Genomic DNA, 24,448 nt, shown 5'->3' with positions numbered 1-24,448 from the left:
TTATTCTTTGCTAACATAACACAGACATTGCCCAAAGAGAACATCTGCCTTCTCTCATGAACACATCTAATTATGGTAAATTGTTAACACCTTGAAGAGCAGTTTCATACAAGGGTAAACTTTAACATATGCCATTCTCACACATAAAACATCCTGTAATTCATACTTTTCCAAGCATGTGCCCTTTTTCCTACAGCAGTTTATCAGAGACCTTATTTTGAAAAGGACTTCAACCTGTTTTCCATTCCTGTGGATGCCTTTTAGTGCCTGCAACTATTTGCCCATCCAAACGATTCCATAGAAACATCGAACTATGTAAGCTGGGACCGCAGTCAGGAGACGAGACAGCAAGGCCCACTAAACCGCAAATGCCATTATTTCCTACTCACGACTGTGAGCCACTACAATTTAGGTCTTTTGCAAAAACCTGCCTTCGGTTTACTCAGGCACCAAAAGCTGCCTGTCCACTTTGCAACTCCCGCTGCTCTTCCCCTCCAGATCCCACACCAAAGTCACAGTGAATAATTTGACACTACTATTGCCATGGCAACGGACTGATGTCAAGCACACACAGAACGATGACTGACATTCCTGCAGTATCCGACAAAAGGAGAAGTGAGGGGAAGAGGGAGAAAACCAGACACAGCTTCAATGCTAATGGGGGAAACAGAGCATCAGTGGCACTGTAAATATGGCTTTATTCAGAAATCTGCCTCCCCGTGTTTTTCACCACGCCAGCCTTGTTGTTAAGGGCTCATGCCAGAGCGCCAAACTCACTCTCGGTGCAGAGGTGGTCTCCCCTTGCCCGGTTTTGGCCGCGGCACCTGTGGGCACCCATTTCCTGACTGCGCTCTCCCAGCCGGTCGAGGGCGAACCAAACGGCCTCACGGGCTGCCAGGGGATGCAGTCTGAAGAAGGAACCTTTTAAATGTCACAGGCATGGCTCAGAATAACATAAGACATTTAAATGAGCAATTTTTCTCCCTGAGGATAGTCTTCAGGTGTTCACCCAGGCCATAAATCTTTTATTTTCTTTTTTTTGGGGGGGCCTATGTTTATAAGTGCTTACAGAAAGACACACGCAAACCATTAGCAATAGGATAAAATAACATCTGTTAAATATTTTTCAAACGCATGTCTGCAGCAGTTCTCATAAGGTTTAACATGCAATACCAAGACAAGGATGGAAACAGCCTTTTATTCTAAATTTCATATGTACACGGAAAGCCGTTTTACACAGTTTTGTAAATTCTGCGTAAAAGAGCTATTGTCATCCAATGTCACTGTGCTTACATTAGTAACAATTTTTAAACATGGAGTACATTATTAACAACAAAAACCATTAACAAACAGGCATAAAAGACACAGGTATGTGTGCTGCTATTTCACATATATTCTAGAAATAAGTTGGCGCAAAAATAAAATGTGCCAGTAAAAAAAAAATGCGTATTTTCAATCACGCAATACATGATTTTCTTTCTTGCTTTCTTGCTTTCCTTTTTACACATGATATGCTGAGATCCGTTCTCAAGCCTTTTCACATCAGGATTTGCAGGCACTTTAGCAACCCAGCTATATTTTTACAATACATGAAGTTCAGACCAACAAACATAAAAACAGCTGCTGCAAAAGAAATTCTCATATCCCATATGCACATTCAAATATTACTCACTGTTAGAGCAATCTTTTTAGTTTCAGTTATTTTTGGATACTGACTTGTTTTCAGGATGGTGTGTAACAGTTTTTCTCCACTTATCTCTCATTCATATACTTAAAGGTTTATTTTTAATGTAGTATCACGATGCAACAATACAGTATACGGAAGCACAAGGCAATTGTACACAAAGCTTCACAAATTGTAAAAAGAAGAATTTGTTTCTTTTTTCAGTTTTTTGATCCAAAGAAAAAGTCCAATTTCTTTCATTCTTGCTTTAAGTTTGCTCCCAAACTTGCCAAAATAAAGACAAATATGTATCAGATGATCATGGGATGAATACCTCCCTCGTTCTTTTCCTAGACACTATTACCACATAACCAAATTAATTTAAAAGCAAAATAAAGCAGAACCCACTTCTATGTTGTTCATGATTGCTCATATTGTATGAAATAATAAAACATAACTATCAAGGGCTTGGCTGTGACTGTATTTATAAATAACTCTCTCCAGTTACTTCATTTGTAATGGACTGTGTATTAAGCTATAAGGCAATCATAACAGGATTCTCAGGATAACTGAAAGCCTAATATTATTTTGCTCATGAGTCATGATAAAGGCTTTTTTAAATAATCTCATAGTGGGGAGAGAGAGAGAAAAAGAGTGCATATGTGCATAATAGGAGAAGGACAGTTTTTCAGCATATAGATGCTTAAATATTGATCAACAAAGATTGGCAATGAACGCACCATAAAACATTTTAGAATTGTGAATCAGAGGAGAACTAAGCCTTACTCACTCGAGAGTGATATGTAACCTCCCTCCTGACCCACAAGAAACAAAAAAAGACATGTCAATGCTTAATTCAACCTCAAATTCATTAATTTTATGCCACAAAGCTGTATGTTGGTGCAATAACTCACTGCAAAGTAAAACACATTACAACAGATCCTAGTAATAAGCCATTGACAACTACTGCACTGGGCTACAAGACTTGGTAACCAAGGGAGACGTGTTGCTTGCTTACACTATGATTGTCAAATGGTGGAAAATCCTTCCATGAATGTAACACTTGAGACAGAATGGCAAAGACATAAGGCCCACCAGCTCTTTGCCCATATTGTTAAAGGCACTGAAACAGACAACAGATATACTCCTTAGTACCATCAGTTTAAAAAGTTTTCAAAATAGAAGTCTTTATATGAAAATGTTCTTTATTGCATGATAAGTTGATCTTCGTTTTCTTCAACTCAAGAATAAAACGGTCTTCCCTTTTCTGGTGTTTGTAATCTGTTCAGCCTGGCTACCTGAGAGGGTGAAGGCGGTACATCTTGCCTGAAAGGACCTTTAGGGGGGGTATAATTAGGGTCCTGAATTTTCTTATATGAGTCATAGTTGTTAGGTCCTTCAGAAGAAGTTTTTTTTTTCAGTTGTTGCTCTTTCCGTCTCTGCTCTTGACGGAGCAGTTCTTGTGTTTCTAGCATTACCCTGCCATTGAAGCCATGTCCTCCCATGTAGCCATTCCTTGAGCCCTGATAGCTAGAATATCTGGGATTTTCCTTTGCAGTCTGGAAGCCTTCACCAGGAGAATAGCTCTGCTCCCAGGAGTCTTGAGACACAGAACTGGCATTTTTTCTGCTTTGTCTGAAAACAGAAATGGAAGATACGTTTAAGAAAAACCTTCAGGTTCCCCTGCTAACGCTACTCATAATGGTCCCTGGAGAAGAAGGGTGATCCTGCAAGGTAGCCAGTTTTCCCTTAGCTATAGCATTCCCAATAATTCATGTTCTCTTCTGCCCAAAGGAGACACCTTCTCTCTTTTGTTTGGAGAACATTTAGTTTGGAGAACTATCGAGTTTAACTATGTTTCTTTGCCTCCCCTCCCCAGTAGGACTATGTTGTGAATACGTATCTAGTGTTATAGAAATCATCCTGTTCTCCAGGAAAAAGTGCAACAATTCAGCTGCAAACTAGGAAAGACCAAGCAAAATGCCGTGCTTCCTAAGCAACCAGATAACAACCAGCACTTGTAAAGTCACTCATGAAAGATTTGAATCTAGACTTCCACTTGATTAAAAATGCAACAGGCAGATCTTTCAAACACTTGTTCTGAAGCTGCACAAGTCAGAAGATAAAGCTTGTTATTGATAGGTAGTTTTACAGATGAGAGTTCCATCATCCCAGTTCCAAAACTAAGGAGCTTTGTGCTATCAAGGCTGCTTCCCAGATTACTATAATTTTTATAAAAGAAAAGGCAGAGATAACCTTTTTTTCTTATTTTCTGGCTCCATGGGGTAGATAAATACATCGAATATATAGAGGAATTACGAATTTTTATCTCTTTTCACAACAAATCATTACCTTATTTTGAAGACATATTATGGTTTTGAAATACCTTTAATTTACTATCAAACTGCTAGATGCTTTTATGAATTTAAAATAAGATTGGTGATGATAAAGTAGAACAATTTGGTGCTGCAATGAAAGAGATACCCATTTTGAGATTAAAATTAGTGTACGAGAATTAAGCAGTAAAACAAAATATATTGAGGCATTAATCAAAAAGAAAATCATTTTGTTGCATATATATGGCTCAGTTTTTCATGTGAGAACACAATATGACTCAATGTGGCCTCATCCAATAAGCATGCAGTGGAGAGACAGGAGGCCCAGAGAATTTTTCTACCATTAGTAAAAGTAATAAGTCATTTAATGTTTTTGCAATCATCCTCCCACATACGTAACTTGAAAATGACCATATCTACCTTTTGAAAACTGTTATTCATGATGAAGGTAAATTATTACAGCATAAATTATAACATAAATTCTTATGCAATTTTTATAGCTGTTGTTGGTATTCACATACTCTACTTTGCCAAAGAAATAATGTTTTTGAGCCATGTTTTATCACTCCCTGGAACATGAGAAAACTGAATGAACCGCTGTAGGCTACGAAACTGTCAGGTTTCTGATCTAGAGCAAGATAAATTTTAAATACTACAAAATTAACTTGGAGATGAACATTACTTTCAGAGTTTCACATGGGACAAGATGATGACTAGTTGGACTGATTTAATTTACTGACTGTTTTCTGGTACTTGTTCAAAATTAGTTGGCCTGCTTTCACTGCCTTTCTGGGAAGACTCCTTAAAATTGATTAAAGAGTTTATTTGCCTTTTGTACTAATGATTTAAATTTACAAGGAAAAAGAATGAGGCTCCTGGAGACTAAATAAGTTGAGAAACAACAAAGCTTAACATTGAAGCCAGTGCACAAACTTTAATCATTACAGAGACACATTTGCAACACTAAACTTGGGACCTACGTTTCTGAGTAAGAATGAGATTTCTATATAAATCAGTCATAACGTTATGAACTGTCTGGAAAGCTGGAGGTCTTGATTTCCTGGTTTATTGTTGGAATATCGTGGTATTCACAGCACTCAACTTTAGCACAAGCTCCCCAAAATTCTGTCTCCTCTCAGCACAGCGTTGATACCAGTGCTCAAAGGCAATTGTTAAACTGCCATTAATTACTCATTAATACACATTCTTACCAGCTCGCTAGTCATTTCTCACGTTAAAAAAACACATGCAGTGAAGTTCTCACTTGCTGTTTTCAAAATAAACATTTCTGGGACCCAGAGATTTCTTTTCCAAATTTCTTGTTAGTTTTCTCTGTAAGATTATGAATTTCTGCCACTGGAACTTTGCATTACAATTGACTTCGAACTTTTAGATGCTACCAGTGATTGAGGAGAACAGGAGACGCTAGTCTTAGGAATCATAGCTTTAAAACTAAAAAGAACAGCCTTCCCTCCACAACTTAAAAATAACATTAGCATCCATAATTTTCTGTACAATCAATGCGTCACTGGAGCTAGCAAAACTTAAACAGAACTCGTCAGGAAAACCAGCATGGCATTTATAGACTTAGTTACTTCAGAGGTAAGGTACAGATAAGAAGCAAAGGAAATCTAAAGATGTTCAAAATGACAAATCAACATTATTAAAAAAAAAAAAAAGAAACTTTATATTTCCTTTTCTCATCTGCTTCTAAACTTAAAAATTCTACAGAGAGGTGCTGTGGCATGTGAAAATTCAAGAGTTATGGTTTGTTTGTTTGTTTTTTTAAAGATGTTGGTAAGGTAAGAGTTCATAATATGATAACTTTGATTATTAATCTTCCATTCATTCCAATAAAATAGTTACAGTACACTTTTGGTAAAAAACATGTCACAAAAATATCTTTGCCATCACATTTCCACACTGGGACAAAAATTAACACAACCTTATCTCGAAAGACAACTAAAATCAAAGGAAATTTGACACCAGCCTGCAATGTAAAGGATTCACCATTCAGCCATGCCATTAATATTTGAAAATGGACAGACTATTAGTATAATGCTTAACTGTTACAGTTATCTAATTTATAATACAAGGTGGGTAAATTTTTAATGATTCTTAAAGTTAAATATTAAGTAAAAGACGTTTTGCCCAAACAGTTCATTCTAGAACCTAAGAACTTCTAAAACTAAGATTTATTTAGGAGAAAAGTGTATTAATTACAGTATTCCACTGTTAATGAGCCAGTAACTCAGTAATGAGCCACAGAAAGTGTATATATTGGAAATTTGGAGGCTCCTGAGTTTTGGATAGAGTTTCTTGGTTCCATATCTTTTGTTTGAGGCCTTGCTTGTTTGTTTTTTTTCTTGCAATTTATGCCCCTGTACCAGCATCACAAGGATAGAGTTTCTACCTAGTAAGGAACTAAGCAACAGAAAAAAACAAACCAACATGTCAAGCAGGGACTACCCATGTCATGCTCAGGAGCCTTTTGTAATTGCAGAACATGAAACTGCTTGGTGTCCCACAAAGAAGAGCTTTGTTTTAATGTCTCAATTCTGTTTTGTGTTGAGTCATCAGATCCCAATGAAATCAGCTCTGAAGCAATTCTCCCCAAATAAACAGCTAGCACATGCTCTCACTTCAGGAATTTTATGCCTCTTCCACACTGAATACATTCCACTTTATATCAATGCTAAACAAAAGCGTCTGCACTAAGCACAACATTTTCTTTCTACAAATGAAACTGGCTCCAGGCTCCCGTACACTGAACAACTTCAGACAGTTGCCATACCTGGGTAATGAGCTGTACTGCCGCTGAGCTTGCTGGAAACTCTCTCTTTCCTCTTGCCGCTGCCGCTGCATTTGAACCTCTACTGATACTGAGTGTCTGCCACTCTGCGAGTATGTCTTGGAGCTTGGCTAGAATATGAAAAAATATATGTCTTAAATCACAAAAATACCCATAAAAATTATAAAAATCATTTAAATTGCTGTTGTATACATACAGGCATGTTTGTATCAACTTGCAGTTCTAGTAGCGCTTTCATAATAATTGTGTTAAATTCTAACCCAGAACGCTGTGTTCTCCATTACCAGTTCTGTTTCTGACCTACCATTTCTGAAATGTATCAGAAAAATATTGCTCCAGAATGGATTGTGTTTTTATAGTAACACTGAAATTGAAATGAAGTCAGTGGAACATATCCTTAGCCAATGTAAATTAACATAGCTAAGCTAAAGCTAGGATTTATGCCCCTGCTGAGAATCTGACCCGGGGTGACTATTTATAGAGTAATACCATTCATCCCTCAGCATTTTGATAGTATGAATTAAGTGCTAATACAATTAAATTAGTATTTTTTAAAACATACATATAAACTTCTCCTGTTTGGGGTTCACGGTGAATCACAGCTCTTTAAAATCTCACCAGTACATCCAGGTGGTGCTCTCCCGTAGAGGGCCCATCCTATTTTCCTGTTGGTGCAAACACGCACTATGTGCTTTCGAGAGAGATATGGTAACATTTTATGGTTCGATAGGATCAAATAGAAAAATTTAGCAAGTCCCCTGCAGATTACGGGGAATCCTGTACCTCAGACAAGGATTTTAGGCAACATCTGAACTAGGTGACAATTTCAAACCGTGGGCACCACACTAAGAACCCATGAAAATGGATGAGCTTTCTGGGAATATAGAGCATTATCAGTCAAGATCTGGCAGAACAGCTGGATTCAAACTTTGGATTAGGAAAACATTTACATTTATAAAGACTTCACTTTTCATTTTGCATGACTCTTCAAATTTCTTGATTTCAAACTGCTAAATATGATGACAGTAAAGAAAAGAATGTTGTGGAGGTCAGGAGATTTTTTTAACAATAAGGTTTCACCTAACAAAGAAGAAAATGTATTAATTTCTCTCTTAAAATATACATTCTATTCGAAAAACTTATTTCCATTCACTGAGAAGTTAAAGAGCCTAAAGACTTCACTGGGGCTGGAAGTGAAACAGCTTGTATCCGATATGCTTTTACTAAAGCACTTTTTGCCTTTTTATCTGTGCCTTTCCCTAGCAGTGAACACCTCTTTTGTTTTTTGCTATTAGACTCTCGGCAGCAGACAGTTCTCATAATGGCTGACAAACATCTGAAAGATAAAAGGCTTTTCAAAAGCTTCTCACACTTGAAGGCAAGTATTAAAAACTAGAAAGTTGTCATTCGTGACATAAACTTCTCCTTTGTCTTACTACATAGTCAGGCACTTGTGAGTAGCCAGAAACCTAACAAATACGAAACAGGTGTATAACTTTTAGCAACTTCATCTTCAATAACAACACACTTCAGAAAGAATATCAGTCGTGGCTCAGAAGCTAACGGATAAAATTTGGTGAATGACTGCTTTTCCCGTTAGTGGAAGATTATTGTGCAAAACGATGAGTAACTCAGAGAACAAATTTAAGAGAATCCTTGATGCAACATCTACTTCAGAATAGATTTACTCTGTAACAGCCACAACAAAACAGTACTTCTAGCGAAAAACATTTGAATGAAGAATGGCATGATGAAGCAACAGGCTCTGAAAACAGACTCGTGTCAGCCTTGTGGGAAACTCCTCAAGACAAATAAGCTGTACATATGCATATCCCAACCAGGAACCCCCGTGGAGATTTCTTACTATATTAAATAAGGGCTACACATACAGAGGGCCAATTTCAGTTATTGCATATGTCAACATTTCTAACTTTCCTGACGTTATTGAGAGTCTTCTCGCATTTGGCATTTTATTGAAGGGCTCAGCTTATGGAAGTGAGCGATTACCTGAAAATCGCAAGATTTATTTGTGAATTCTCTCCAGTGTGGTTATAAACAGCTTATAGAGAACCACAGAGAAACTTAAAAGTTCTCATTTCAACTTCTCCATAAGGAATAGAATATTTAAACTAAGATTTTAAAGCCAATCTCATCATTTCACGGGTTCCACTTGAACAATGTTGGAAAGCCTGCATATAGTTGGAAAGCTATAGTTATGTCAAATATACACATGAAATCAAAGTTATTTCTCTTTATTTGAAAGCTCACTTTTCATTTGTTTTATTTCACTGCAAATAGATTAATGGATTTTACTGGGGATGATTAATTATCAGATAGTTAGGCTACTGATTTAGACTCCTGCCTATACTTTGTTCACATCTACAATATGCTGTTCAAATAATGGAATCTGCTGTCTGATTTCAAGCATCTAAAAATATGGCAATGGGACATAAAAATACTCCCCCTGTATCTAATCACATAACCCATAACACAGCATATATACACACAGGCAGGTACATTCAACAGTTTCTTTAATGAAAAGGCACTACTTCAAAATCTCTTCATTAAAAACCTCAGTGATACCATAATGAATGTCCTTGATATATGGCTGATGATATAAAGACTTAACATATTTCTTTTTGGATCCACAGTTTGTTCAGAAAAAAATGCAAATCTCCGCACCATGATTTATCTTTTCAATATGCTTTCAATTAAATGAGTCTAAACCAAAAATATTTATATCATAAGCAATCTTAATATTCAAAAGCTAATTTGCAAGTTTTATTTCAATGCCTAAAGTATAGTTTTATACCTATATACTTCTACAAAAATATATGCACAAAACACACATCTATATACATTTATCACATTTATATTAGCACAAAATGGAGATAATTAAAAAAACACACAGAGGAAAAAAGTTAAACTATCTCACATCCTTCAACAAAAAAAACGTATAAGGAATATAACACATGATCATTTTAGTGCTGATATGAGCCAGGTAACAGGAGGCTAAGTACAACTGTAACAATCCCTTGAAGCCATCCAACAAACCTGGCAACAGCTCTGTCTTAACGGTACAAATTGATAAGAACTGTGGCCTTGTTTGTAATGAGATGTATGACAAACACTGACCTTTTAAATCAGGATGCGGTCAAGGCCACAATAACAACCAAGGCTGCATTATACAAATAAATGTATGTTTATGTTCTTCCACAATGCATTTAAGTGGCAATGACAGTTACTGCATTGACCATTGTTAAACAATACTCAGCTTGCAAAAATATGCTTTGAGATATATGAAATTAGACAAGTCTCGTCTCAAAAAGATACTATTTTAAAAGCTGGGCTGCATAGTTAGAAGTTTCTATAGATTTCTCTGTTTTATGCAAACATCATTTTCATATTGCACAGAATGTACCCCTGGGTCATGTTGTATTGACCACCACCAGCAATGGGCAGCAGGTTTTAGTGGATCCCAGCACGAGGAAAACATATTAAACAAGCACCAAGACTCTTTTGTATGACTCTTCCTGTCATCGCTAACCCATGGAATTCAAGCTTATGAGTGAGGATGACGAAGGAACAAAAGGATGAAGTTGGCCAAGCTAAGCAGTCTACCCAGGGATTTTCTTTCCTTGCAGGCTGGGATGTTCGTCCCAGAAGCTGGCTCGCTCTCATGGCAGCATGAAACTCGAGGCACTGTGTGCATCCAGGCTGTCATACAACCACAGCGAGGGGTCACGGGGGCAACCCAGGCCACTGGATTTCGAGATCCCTGGAGATCCACTAGTCTAGATAACCCACCTATCTCACAGCCAGCTCTCTAAGGGAAAAATGGAGAGAAAGGCTTATTCAAACTCATGGAGCTTCTTCGCACTGAAACAGTTAATAGGGGGATGAATGAGTCCTTTATTTTCCCAGATATTACAAGACCAGTATGTCATATTAAAATACATTCACTATTTTTTTCCAGATTAAACTCTGTGTTCAACCAAGAGGTTTCAAGTCCACCTGGGAAGTTGGTAGATATGAGGCATAAAAAAATATCCGTGGTTCTTATGGTTTGGGACTAAATAGAAATAGATAAGATTACATGACCTTGCCTGCTTTATATATAAATAGGCTTGGCACAGAAGATAGACAATCCATTAACTATGTATATCAACATTCAGAAGGATAAAAACCATTCAGCGGTTCTGGGTCCTTGAAAACTATTTTTACTTCTATCTTTTTGTTTATGTTGCTATGGAGAACAGAACATATAGCAATATGTCTTTTAAAAAATAATGGCCAACAGGTGCATATTAATTCAAACACTGTATACTAAAAAATCCTCATTCCTTTCTGTATCTTTCTGTGATGTATACATAGGAAGCTCAAAAGTATGCTATATACCAGCTTGTGCTATTTACCTGTACTGAATGCCTGTGAGCTATATTTGTTTACAAAATGAAATGATTGCACTTCTTTTTTAAATCTTTCATCTTTATTTTTGTGTCTCACATAAATTAATGGATTGAAACCAATGGGGGAAAAATAGTTAAAAACAAAAAGTGTTAAAGCCAGCATCTACATCTTGGCAAGAAATACATTATATTTCATGAAAACCTTTCCAGGTTGGATACAGAATGGATTTTAGCTATACTAATGAAGAGAAACTAGCTGGAAACTAGAGGATGCCTGCATAACTTTGGTTTGCTCTCTGAAAGAGGCTAGGGTAGAAGAAACAACAATTTAGCTCCTAAAGTATACTACGTCCACTCTAATGTTTTATTAGATATTACCTAATATCTTGAATAAAAATCCTGAAATGGGTTCATAATTAAAAGAATTAGTATTCCATTTTTCTTTCTCATTAATGTTTTGAATATTTCTACATAATTTATAGCCTGACATACATTTTTTTGGTTTAAAATATCTGTAATTCATTTTCCAAAGTAGAAATAATGTGTTACAGTGGGAGATATAGTGATAAAAATCAGGCTCTTCTGTTTTGCTAAAAGAGTTTTCGTTTATTTAGAATTCAGTATGGCTTTGAATATGGCTAATATTATGGTTAAGACTTGATTGCAGAGGTAAGAAGTGTGTACCATAAACAGATGAAAAAAAGAATTTTTTTTAAAATCTGCCTTAGAGACAAGGAAAAGATATATATACCAACATGCAGCAGAAAGACAACATAAGGCCTAAACTTCCCTAGCACTTATCTATCAAGCCCTAGTTAAGCACATTATTAGGACTTTTGGTGATTTTTCTTCAAGAAAAACATGCAGTCATTTACCTTTCACAAATTTCTGCATGTAATTAAAGCTACGCTCAGAGGAGTCACATAGCAAATTTAGTTTTGACCCAGTCAGCTGTTATCTTAAAAAAAAAACTTTTTATTTGACTCCTAAATATGTAAAGTGGAGTTTGCTCAGCTGCTCTCCTGATACCAATTTTCTCCTATCATCCAAATAGATTCAGGATGACTGCAGAATAATGTATTTGTGAATGGAATTTGTCACTTTCCATTTTTAGCACTGAATTTTGTATTAAAGCTGAAGGAATGAAACACCAACTTTTGTTCCTCCTGAGTCTTTATGTTTTTTGATAGTCAGTGTGTTTCTAGAAGCAGGACTGGCAAGCAGTTGCAGCAATTTCAACTGATTCAATATGCTATTTCTTTAATTGGATGGTTCACTCCCATGACATTTAGGACTACAATGCTGTGTTTTTGTTATTGAAGGTGGGGCTCTGCTAATTAAGATGTGACTAGGCAAAAATACAAGATACGGAACAAATTACAATCTAAATCCCCTAACCCCAGGACTGGTGCAAGCAAAGATAAATCTCAGCAGACCCAATACTACACAGAAAAGAACAAAAAACAGAGACACAGCTTTGGTACTGAACAGAAACATCAACCTCAAAAGAATCTTACAATTGTAGAAAAATTTGTCATAATAACACCAAAGGCCTCAAAGATTAGCAGACATACTGCAATTCCATCTAGCTCTATATGCCTGGATATATATTTCTGCAAGCTCTAACTGAAATTAACACCAGCAGGATAAAAATGGATTAATCATACTTTATGTCCTCTTTCAATTTATTCCTGTGCAACATGAGGCATACCGCATTGCCAGTGTAAATCTCGTACATTGTTTTTTGACGAACCATTTTTCCAAAAAAAGGCCGTGAAGAGAAAAAAAAATTATGAAGCCTGAGAAAGTTATCTTAAAACAAACAAACACAAAAACCCTTTCCATAAAGCTTTGGCTCAATTGCAAAACTACTGTATTTTAGAGAGGCCTAGATGGTGAGACAGTTCGTTACTTAAACCTTAACAGTGTGTCATTCAAATGGCCTTGAGCAGAAATGTTATGCTATTTAACAGATAGTGCCATCTCATCCCAATGCTATCACTTTTTGTGCCTGTTAAGCTGCCTGATGTTCTATGAACAGACCCAGGCTGTCAAGTATTTTGTTTACTGGCAGGCAAATATAGCTGGGCAAAAAAGCCGGCTCTGTCCCATTGCTCAGCCACAGAGAAATAACCTTCACTTGATGGAAACAGCCAAAAACCCACAGGGTTACTCACTGGACCCTTTGCCAAGGCTATCGTTCAGAGGAGCAGGATGCAGAGCGCTATGTTATGGAGATCTGCCTCCTGACCGTGGAGGAGACTAAATATATTTGACATACGAAACTGGACTTCTGTGTCACAGGCCGTTAATAGCCCAGGATGGATTGGAGTTGGTGACGCACACAGGATCACTTTGATAATATATTAGCGGGTCCTTGAGCTATTGAGCTCCTCTGAATATCCTTAAAGCTGCCAGATTTCCGTCAGTACCCATTACATACACTGCAGACTTTATATTCATTTACACTTTCTTAAAGTAACCAAGAGTCCCGCATCATATCAGCACCTTGTTCCCTATCCCCAGCCCTCCCATCATCCTGTTAATGAGAAATGCGAACTACTTAGCACCTCGTAGCACACACTTCTCCCTGGATGAAAGATTGTTTTTGTCTTTCTATCCAAGCCAGGTTGGAGGTGGCTGCTGCCACGTCGCTCAGAGGCATCGCTGGATGTAAAGCCTGCTGTTTATGGGGGCTGCACAAGTCATCTCCCCCAGGTGAAAACATACTTTTCAACAGCGGCCCAAGTACAGGTGCACTTTTCACTGCTGTGGTTTATAACCAACAGCTTACAGATGGAGGAGACTGAAAGGAGGTTGATGAATGTATCCAAATATTTTCCTGCATATGTATTATAAACCACTTTTGCATTTTTTTGTGTCACTGGTATTTAATAATACATCTGGATCTGTTTTGAGAGGGTGTCTTAACAAAGTCCATCATCTTAGAGTAATATGTTAAAGTAATACACACTGCTGAAGAGAAAGGGTTATGGTTCTTTAACACTGAAATGACTGTGAACCATTGAAAAGGATGAGATCATTGCTTTATCCCTTCCAAGCACTGTGGCCTTGCAAGGCTGAAGTAGATGACAGAAAAAATAATAATTCAAAAATACCCTGGGCCAATTTTTTTAAAAGTACGTGTCTAAAATATAACATTTGGTCACCTAGGTATTTAACAACAGACCAGCTCCTAAAAAAGCAACAATAAGCTTCAGAATTAATAGTAATACATTAAACTGAATTAGTCACTTTGAGCTCATTTGCATGATCTGTAGAAGGGGAGTAAACAGAGAGATCCCATTTGTTTGAATAAGAGAAAAAGGAAAGGTCGATGTTCTGACCCACAATTTAGGAAATTATTCCATTCCTAAGGTAATCAGCCTGTCATCCAAATAATTCCCTACTCGCTCATTACAAGAAACTATAATAAAAGCCAAGTTGCCTGTCTAAAGTTGCTATGGCATTTAGATATACAACAATTTGGCCCATGACCTTCAGTAGTTAAGTTCCCAAGTCTTCAAGAGTGCAAGTTTTTCTCAGAGACAGTTTTCCCAAGAACACCACTCAAATCTCTCATTTGGAGACCGAACAGCAGTTGATATGCATAATAGAAAGTACCTCCCCCACCGCCCCCCTCCAAAAACTCTTACACTATAACAGAGATGAGCTATCACATTATCTTCACCATATCAAATCGGAAACATCTGGTAACAAAAAAATGTTTATTTTATTTAGCCAATTTCAAAGAAGATTAGAGGTTTTCTAACATGGGAAAAGAGAAGCCTATATCCTGATACAGTTTAGCAGCGTCAGGTCATTTAGGGATACATTTACCTTTGTTGCTTTCCATACTGCATGTTAAACATACCACAGTTTCAAACTGGTGAGTTTAGGACAGACAAGAACACAAAGATTCAATAGAAGTCAAAAAATCTTCAATATCCACCACAACAGGCAAACACGGATGACATATGCCTTATGATGTTACCTAGTACAAGCATTTTGGAACTGTGAAAAATTGTACTGAGGTCATGATACAGCTTCTGGGTTTTAGGGACAGCAAGCGAATGGTTCACTGTTTTTGCTGTGGAATTTTAAACAAAAATACTTGTCACACACTTAAAGGATCCTAATTTAGGATATGTAATTGTTTAAAAGGAAATACTGATTTATTCAATTATGTTAAACAAGACAAGCGCATGGATTTACATAATTGTACTATATCGTTAGCTCAGACTGAACAGGATTTAAATGATCAATTAGGACATACATCTCAAGAAAAAAAACTGTCTCAGCTAATATAAGTGGCAAAAGGGGTACTATTGTGAAGCATGTATGCTACTATGCATACCTCTTCTTTTTTACAGCGAAAATATAGTTCTTAATCTTAGAAAAAGTACTAATCACAGTGATACTGTCTCACAGAAAACACCATTTACAAGGTTACATGATGTCTCTAAATTATTTATCATCAGTATGCGTTTCATCTTGATTTTCCCAGAAAATTTCAGGATAATTGATATTGTCTTTGAGGCAAAAAATTGAGGCAGTAACTCACAAAGTCGAGGACTTAACAGAGAGCAAATAATGCTGTGTACACAGAGAACAGATGGCTGAAGAAGCTTAAAAATGAAATAAACAATAATGAATGGAAAATATGGATAAGGGAAAGGAGAAAAGTTTGGAGGCAGAGGAACCTGGGTCCGTATTGCTTTGTTCCAGGCTGGCCTAAGGAGTTTGGGAAAGCTTGCAAATTTGACAGGCTCTGTACGCTTACCCATGGTTGCTCGAAACTGTAAGTCCGCCTCCTGTCTTCCACGTCCTCATCTTGTTTTGCTTGCTGAAATTCTTGTCTCAGGCGCTGTATCCGGTCGTGATTATTAGGAGTCGATCTGTTGCTAAAAGAGGGAGGATGGAGTTATCAGTGTACTTTGGGCCTGTCATCTGTGATTGCAGTTGCTTAGCAAGGTGCCACTACTACCGAAGAGTACAGACTTTAAAAATCATTTCCAAGCATTTCTTGCCAAGATCTGCAGTTTGCTACTACGATTAATACTGTTTGGACTTATTTTTAAGAAACTTCAGACAGAGTAAGGATAAGACTAATGAGGCTATTTCTAAAAATCACCAAAAGTTACTGGAATCTTTTCAGCTTGTATTACTTCTAGATATGAAGAGGAATACATGCATTAGCGTCAGACTTAACATAAAGGGAAATTAAAAGAAAAGTCATAATGATCTCTGCTACTGAATAAACATGAAAGATACTCTTTTCCAATCAATAAACTGTAGACTGTCAGATCTTTATTTGCATCAAATTCATTATGATGTCTGCAGACCCTGTCTATGTAAAATTTGATTATTTTTCCCAATCAATAAGAGCCTGTCATCCCTTAGTTCTGTTTTTAACAAGTCTTTTAAACTGATCAGTCTGAAAGCATTAAAAGGCTCATGGGCCAGTAAAAAGCAATCCATTTGACAATACCACACTCAAGAATACGTTCAGGCGGTTGGCTTGCAGCTGGCTCACATTCTCTGAATGCCGGTACTCGGGCGAAGCCTGAGCGTTATTGTTATGTAAAATCATAGGCAGAATCCTGAACTATTCAAAACCATAAATTTTTCCATACTGACTATCACAGGTAATCCTCTCTCCATAGTACAGGTTTATGTGAATGAAATATGCACAGGAATGGCTTATTTCAAGGGGCAGAGGGAAAGTGGATAGTTATTAATCTCACTGCCATTTTTCCAGCTGTGCTGCTTCCACCTGACCCCCACAACCCCCATCATATTTCAAACATGTTAATCTGGGAATCACAGGAAGCCTGAAAAACAAATCTGTTGTATCAAGAGTAACCAGAAACATTTTAATCTCTTACACGACCTTCTTAAGCCCTGTATTTATTGTTTATTTCAAAAGAGTTGGTGAGAAATGGTCAGCTGTTAGTTTGTTTCAAAAGAGAAATCTACAGAAGGACAAAGAAAAACAAGTCCATAGATTCATACGCTTGGACACAGGATACAGTAAAATACAATGAATTCATATCCCATGTCTTCTCTCATATGAAAGGAGGCAATTCTGGAGTCCATTTGTAACTTTTTTCCATGTCTTTCAAGCCTGGAAGATGCAGCAGATTAGAGGCCAGAGATTTTTGAGGCATGTCACCTCCCACTCCTTTTGGTGACATATAATGGAGCTTATAATTGCCTGGCTGGCCAATCCAAAAATTTTGCATCGGTCTTCTAGAGAAGACGTGTTTTTAGAGGGACTTGTATTTTTTTTTCCTGTGAAATAAAAGGCAAAGAAATGGAAGGGTTTGGGGAAGTGTTTTGTTGCATTTTTTTGCAAATGGGAGCTTTAAGAAATGCCTTATTTGAAATGTAGGTTAATTTCTATGTGCAAATAGCTGTTTTGAAAAGAAAGGTAAAAGGAAAGTTTTATTTAGAACAGGTGGAAATGATACATTTTGGCATTTTCAAATTTCCCCCTTTCACTGTGGGCGTGCAGCTAACTCTACTTCTTTAATTCAGCTTAATTTTGTTGAATAGCTTATCTCCCTTTGCTGTTTCAAGCTATATAAATTTATTCTTTATGTTCAAATTTTGTCCAGCTTTACTATATAAACACTTCCTTTTTCTCATGTATTGCTATATACCACACTTTTTTTAATGCAATCATCATAATCTAGTAAACAACAGATAAAATACTTTGAAGTAGCTGTTGATTTTTAAAACTGGTATTGTTACTCTACAAATGAGTAGTCCAATGTATCTCATACACACAGTGTTTTCTGTGAGATAAATCGCATTTAGACTTAGTAAAATACTTGAAGTATTAGTATCTCAGATGTAAGAATAACTATTTGAAAGAGAAATGCCATTAAGCTTTGGTGAAAAATTGCTAGCAAAGTGCTGTAAATAGACACCCTGATGTACTCAAGATGATAGGTAAATCAGTCATCAGTCTTCCTCAGTCAAGTTTGTTTCCAACACTAAGAGATGACAACGCAGAAGTGACATTGTAGTAGTTATTTAATGGCAAAGAAAAGAAGAGGAATAAAGCACAGATGCTGAACTAAAGAACTGTGAACTAAAGCCTGGACACTGCAAGGAAGAGCCGCATTCTATCAACTCCGGAACGGGCTACTGGAAGGGTTATTACAGATCTAAGGACATCTATGCATCTTATAAAGATAATTAATGAAAAGAATTACCTTAACACTGGAATAGCAAGCAAACTTGCTATGTCCATGCCGTAAATTAAAATGTACCTCTCCTCCAGACCAGTACATGCACAAGTCTGATACCCTTTCCAGTGAAGAGATGGAACAACAAAGGACAAGGAAGATCCCAGGATTCATGATTAACCTATCCTCAGACCTAAGAAGAATTTATTCTAATGACAAAAAAAAAAAAAAAGTGAAGCTGACTTTAGATATTCAAAGTTATTAAAAGGTTTGATAATGGCAAAGAAGATAAACCTTTTAATGATATTTCTACTTTAATCTTAAAAGTAAGGGACATGACCTAAATTTAGGAAACAGCAAAGAAGTGAATTATAAAAAAAGGACTATTTCATAGAAAAGAAAGAGGTAAATTAAAGGACAAAACGACTTCTGCATCTAAGAACAATTCCTCCTCAAATTTCTTTGTGTTCACACAGTCTCTGAGATACAAAAAGTGAGGCAAGTGATCAGGTTTGTAATTATAAAAGGTTAAAGCAATTTTATTTAGGAGAGGAAAAGGAAAAACAAAGGAAGCTAGGGGCTGGGATACCTTTAAGGAGAACGATTATTTGTGGTTTAGACTGTAGGTTATGTTGGCTTCCCTGCATTCCCTTTTTCCTCTTAACTTAGTGCTTAAGTTCCCTTTACTAAAGGGACTTTTGTAGAAGTATGGTGCAAGTCCTAGAAAGTTTAATTAATTGCACCATGTTTGGTTTTTTTCATTCAAATTACCTGAAAATCTGAAAGTAAATTCACCTCAAAAAACTCAGGAGTGCCAATGGGAAGGAAAGAGGTTAACTTGAAATCCCTCCAAAGTTTATAAAGGATTTGACCTGTGGTAATTTTAAACATTTCAGCAAAACTGGAATTGCAACTTTCTGCAGTAACCACAGCTTGCCTAGATGATACTTCTATTACAAGCCTTTCCCTTTGCCTACTTCAAAAAAAAACTTACAAAACTTGCAAACTTACAGAGGACAATCAGCACCTCCTAGCATCAGATGTAAGTGATGGTCTTCTTTTGAAGTACTCTAATTACTAAGTGCTCTTAAAAGAAATAAAAATCAAGAAAAGGCGCTCAGTGCCCAAGGATGCCTCGGGATGCAGCGCTCCTGAGTGTCCTTCTCTACCTGGCACTCCATCGCCTTCCATCCACAGAGGGTGCATTTAACAACCAGCTACTCTGTGAGCGCTGCTTTAAAACACACAATCACCAGCCTAGGCTAAAAATGCAACGGTATGCAAGGCTTAGATAGGCTGGAGCTGTCACACATTTTCAGAAACAAGCAGCCACAGCAATGACCATCAGAGTCTCAGATCATTAAGCAATGTCTCGCTGTGATGTCATGTGCTGATGTACAGAGTTGTAATCCTTTCAAAACAGACAGATTTTCTGTGTGATAAAGTGGATACAAACATGCTACTGAACAGGGATGACTAAAGCTTTGGAAAAAAAAAAATTATTGGCCTGAAAAAGCATGGAAAAGGGTCTTAACAACATCACCAGGCAGTTGCAACATGACTAGAGTAACCAAAAGGTTAGTAAGCAAGCAGCGGTCTTTACACCTTGCACTCTTTTAACACCAATTTGAGCAGCCAGGGACTCTGGTCTGACTGGCTGCTTAGATCTCTGGATAGCAGTTATAAAACACAGATGGGTTCTTATTTACTTCAAGCTAGCATACAAATATCCCCCATTTGTATAAAATAAATTCCCTTCTGTTTGGACAGATTACTTGGATCATTTTAAAAAGCAAGAGCTGAAGCGCAGTGTATCTACAGGTAGAAAGGAATAGAAAAAGAGTGCATTCACATGAACTTTAAAAGATCGCCCCACTGACCCTTGATGATGTTTTCACTCCGGTGGCAGCACATTAGCTGGCAGCGTGCATGCTTGCCAAAGTTCACAACTAGCTGCGTACAAAGTCGGACCCTCCTGCGCTGCTTGGGCAAGAGGAAACCAGCACGAGCGAGCGCAGAGAGGCGATAACCTAATATAAAAGCTTCTCCTGCATCGTGCGAAACACGAGCGCCGGCTTGCCAGCGCGCTCGTCCCCCGCAGGTCGGTTTGCCTCTTTCAGATGGCCCTTGCAGGCGGACAAACAGAAACCGTCAAGATGCTGCAGCGAACCACAGATGTGAAATAAAATGAAAGCATGCCCTTCATCAGGCTTAAGGTTAACACCGGGCTGGAACGCACGGTCTGCTGGCCGGTTCGTTCGAACCGGGCGACGCAGCCGACTGTGTCCACACCCCGCAGGGGTAGGGACAGCGTCGCCGCCGCAGCTATCGACTTTGCACTGTCTCCTTCCTGTCACCGGCATGGCATAGCAGGTAGGCTTCTTCCTGTAATTTGGGTCCACAGTTCAATTTCTGACATCTGAACACCACTGCTCAAATTTAATTAGTATAACCCATTTGGCTGGTCGTCTCCTTCCATCTTGCCCTACATACTATCCTGGTGTGAGACACCAGGAGACAGGTTTTTTGTGAACACACTGATATTAACATATACAAGTATGATACACAGACAGGATCAACCAAGGGTGGCATCACAGAGAAGAATTGTTGCATGATCACAGAGTTACTATTTTTTTGAGAAAAAATCAGTTGACCAAGAGATCACGTTTATTAAAAAGCCTACAATTGGAGCTGCCACATGGAAGGAGCCATAGAAAAGTTTATCCCATAGTCCTTTTTTCCCCCTTAAGTGCCAAAGAATTTATTGAGAATAAGGCATTAAAAGGTGGGGGAGAGGTGTTAAAAAAAGAAAATGTATCAATTACAAAACTGCAAATAAAAATAGCTTCTCTGCACAAGCTTCATTAAGTTTTATCAGCTAGTATCTTGGGGTTTTACACTCAAACCACAGGTCATAAATTCACAGTAAATCCCCCATATGTTCACCAAACACCTGAATTCAATTTCTCTTCTAGTTGTAAGAAACTGAATGTGCTGTTCAAATTAATTATGCATGCAAAGTTAGTTTCTAACAAGGACAGCTCCTTGCATGCTGAAGGGTATACATCCTATCTGTTTTTTTTTTTTTCTTTTTTAGATCTCTTTCAATCTTGGCTTATTTCTACTGTTCACAGGGTTATAAAAATCCTTCTTCCCTGCCATTTCACATTTGCAAATGAATATAGAGCGTCATATATCCTTTAAAGTCTTTGATTTTTAAATGCAGCTAAATTCAGGAATTAGATTAATATGACAGGCAAGATCTCCTACCATGTTACCTGTACGCATGCATACACACTATAGCACAGTAATTCCATCAAAATAATGATTTTAAAACTCAGGATATATGTCAACCTGCATGTGTGTGAAATCAGCTCTTCAGGAAGTTTATGTCATTTCCAGTTTACCTTCACAGCTGTAGTCGTCATCTCCAATAGCAAACATATCACAAAGAAGTTACGGCAGTCCCCAAGGGCACTCGCTTCCTTCAGTGGGTGAAATTCATTTCCAAATTTTGACATTGTGATTTCTCAATCATTTCACACCAATTTCAATAGGGTAAGTCCTTAAAAATTTCAAACATACAGCTCTATTCTCTGGGTTTAAAAGGTGGTCCTAAACGCTGTTAATTTGGCGATTGCTTTTGCTGTGATAGTCATAAATGACCCCGAGAACTGGAGCTGAGAGGGAGGTCACTTCACTACAACAGCCTCTTCAAACTCTCAAGACTAGACTTCACTTCAAGTCCCTCTGTGGTCATTCTGAAGCGGGGCCATCATTTCACAATCAGTGAAATCTGAAGAATGCACCCAAGACCCTTTTTATTGCTACAATCACTCTTCCTTATTAGCCTGTCAGAGCCTGCACACAGAAATCCAGCCTTACTTTTCAGGGGAATTCTTCTACTAAAAAGAAAAGCAGAGATTTTAGGAGCCTGCTATAAACATCTGAAAACAGATACTCAGCTACTGGGTTATCAGGCAGTCTAATCCTTACTTTGGAGCTGCTAGATTTTGTAGAAATAAGCCAAACCAATTTTCAGCCATACACAATTGTTACGTTCCTTGCTACAGCTATTGTTAGAGGATATTGCATTTCCCCAGCTAAAGAAAAAAAAAAAGAGAGGGAAGAGGGTGAGATAAAAAGAAAATAGTTGAATTTCTTCTCAAAATGTTGCAGAAATGGCAGAAGTACATATATAAAGATTACAAATTAATAAATCGAGGACTAAAACACTGGTGATCAGGCAAAAGAGAATTTTGCTTGGTTCTAAATGCAATATAAAATTACATCAAGGGCAGGCAAAGAAGCAGTCTCTGATCTTCCAAACACATTCCTGTCCTAACTTGGACAGACAAGGATGGTCCCAGTGCTGTTGGATGTGATGAGCATCCACAATTAGTCACCACAGGCTGTATCGTGTTGGTCACCCAGCACAGTAACACAAATACACGCAACTAAGGCCACAGAGAAGACATCCGCTCCTGGCCTTAGCTTGCCATGCATGTGCCAGCAGAAAGGATCGGAGCAATCCCTCGCAGGCTTCAGGCAATGCCAGCTAACATAAGCCCCCCTCATCCTCTGTTTAAGCTAATCCTGCTGGAAGCAATTTAGAGATCGCTCCCTCCAGGTCCCTCTGCTGGGTCAGACATGGGGCAGAAATCTTTAGCAAAAGGGGAGTAATCAGCAGTGAGGGAGCAGTAACATCTCCAAGCACTGCGGCTCTTTGCAGAAAGGAACATCTGTCCCGAGCCACCACCACCTGCACAGTGCAAACCTTGCTGCCCAGGTGCAACCCTGCTTCCTCGTCACACAACTGCAGCTACTGCGACGTGGTGATGCCAGTTTACAGCACGAAATCTGCTTCAGACTGCAATGCCTGCCAACTTTTTGAGAGGAGAAAAGGCCTGTGTCTCCTCACAATAGAAGTCTACAGATACACAAAACAAAAGAGAAAAAAAAAGATCCTGAGTGTACCTTCTGCTTTAAAGGAAGCATCAAAACAGAGTGAGCAATGCACTATCCTTTTGCTTAAATAATGCACCGTTACACTGGGTTTCTAAATAGTGAAATTCAGGTCTGTTTCAATGTTAAAAGGCTCCTTTTCTTTAATAGATATTTAAGTCTTGCTTAATGCATTGACAGAAGTCATCCTAGAGATCTAAAAAATATTTTATGTTGCTCTATTTCTCTTTAGCCAAGAAAAAAGTTATATAATACTATCTGGCTGCTGCAACTAGCAGAGCACAACAAAATGTTTTCAGCTTTTGAGAACACTTGCCCTCACTAAAAATGAAATCTTTATGTACAACTAAAATTACAGTACTAAGCAGTATATCACTAGAGAAACAGTGATGTATAGACAAAGACATTTCTTTAAAATGTCTGAACACTTAAAATGATAATACAACATTACACAAAATTCACCTGGCTCCTACAGTCCTTACCAGCCTCTACCATAATGAGGGTATAATTATTGCAGTTCTTTGACAGAGGGGTTGCTGCATTATTAATCTTCAAATAATATTTTGATTGATTTTACATTATTTCTTATTCCAATTATAGACTAATTGCCAAGCACAAAATGAGAAGCTGCCCATTAAAAACAACAAACAAAAATGACTAGGCTAAGAATCCCAGGGCTGAGTCCAAATTTCAGAAGGTTTCAGATATTGAAACTTAGGGAGCCTCCCTCTCCCAGGAGCATCATCATTAGATTAGAAATTTTATATAAAACACACAGAAATGTGGAACTGCTGTTTTGTTTTCGGCAATAAATATTCTGCAATCGCTAAATAAAACTCTAAACCTGAGCTTACTGTTAAGCATTTTCATCAGTTAATGCCTGGACATGCAGTTTCCTATGTGACTCAACCAAGAAAAAATGAAAATCAAAGCTAAGATCGATTACTTGAATTGGTGCCTAAATCCACATGGCTGTTGCCTTCTTATGAAGTTGATCTCTAAGATTTATACCGATTAGCACAAAAAATAATTAAGATTTTTAATTAAATATTATTTGCATATGGAGA

The 24,448-nt window shown here is 37.6% G+C and overlaps 1 protein-coding gene across 26 annotated transcripts in view; it reads right to left on the bottom strand.

Annotated features, from left to right (window-relative positions):
• Positions 1-1,184: 1,184 nt before the first annotated feature.
• Positions 1,185-24,448, bottom strand: part of PARD3 (par-3 family cell polarity regulator) — a 468,531-nt gene continuing 445,267 nt past the window's right edge. For all 26 annotated transcript variants that reach the window (XM_068934384.1, XM_068934389.1, XM_068934381.1 and 23 more), the window contains 3 exons: positions 16,004-16,124; positions 6,794-6,921; positions 1,185-3,298 (listed from right to left, as the gene is read on the bottom strand). In XM_068934384.1, the coding sequence (XP_068790485.1) occupies positions 2,905-3,298; positions 6,794-6,921; positions 16,004-16,124 (643 nt within the window). In that variant the 3' untranslated portion in view covers positions 1,185-2,904. The remainder of the gene's footprint in view (positions 3,299-6,793; positions 6,922-16,003; positions 16,125-24,448) is intronic.

Source organism: Struthio camelus, chromosome 2 (genome assembly GCF_040807025.1).
Source record: "Struthio camelus isolate bStrCam1 chromosome 2, bStrCam1.hap1, whole genome shotgun sequence".
Lineage (NCBI taxonomy): Eukaryota > Metazoa > Chordata > Aves > Struthioniformes > Struthionidae > Struthio > Struthio camelus.
The sequence above is the reverse complement of the archived record's forward strand: the minus strand, read 5'-3'. Positions and strand labels throughout refer to the sequence as shown.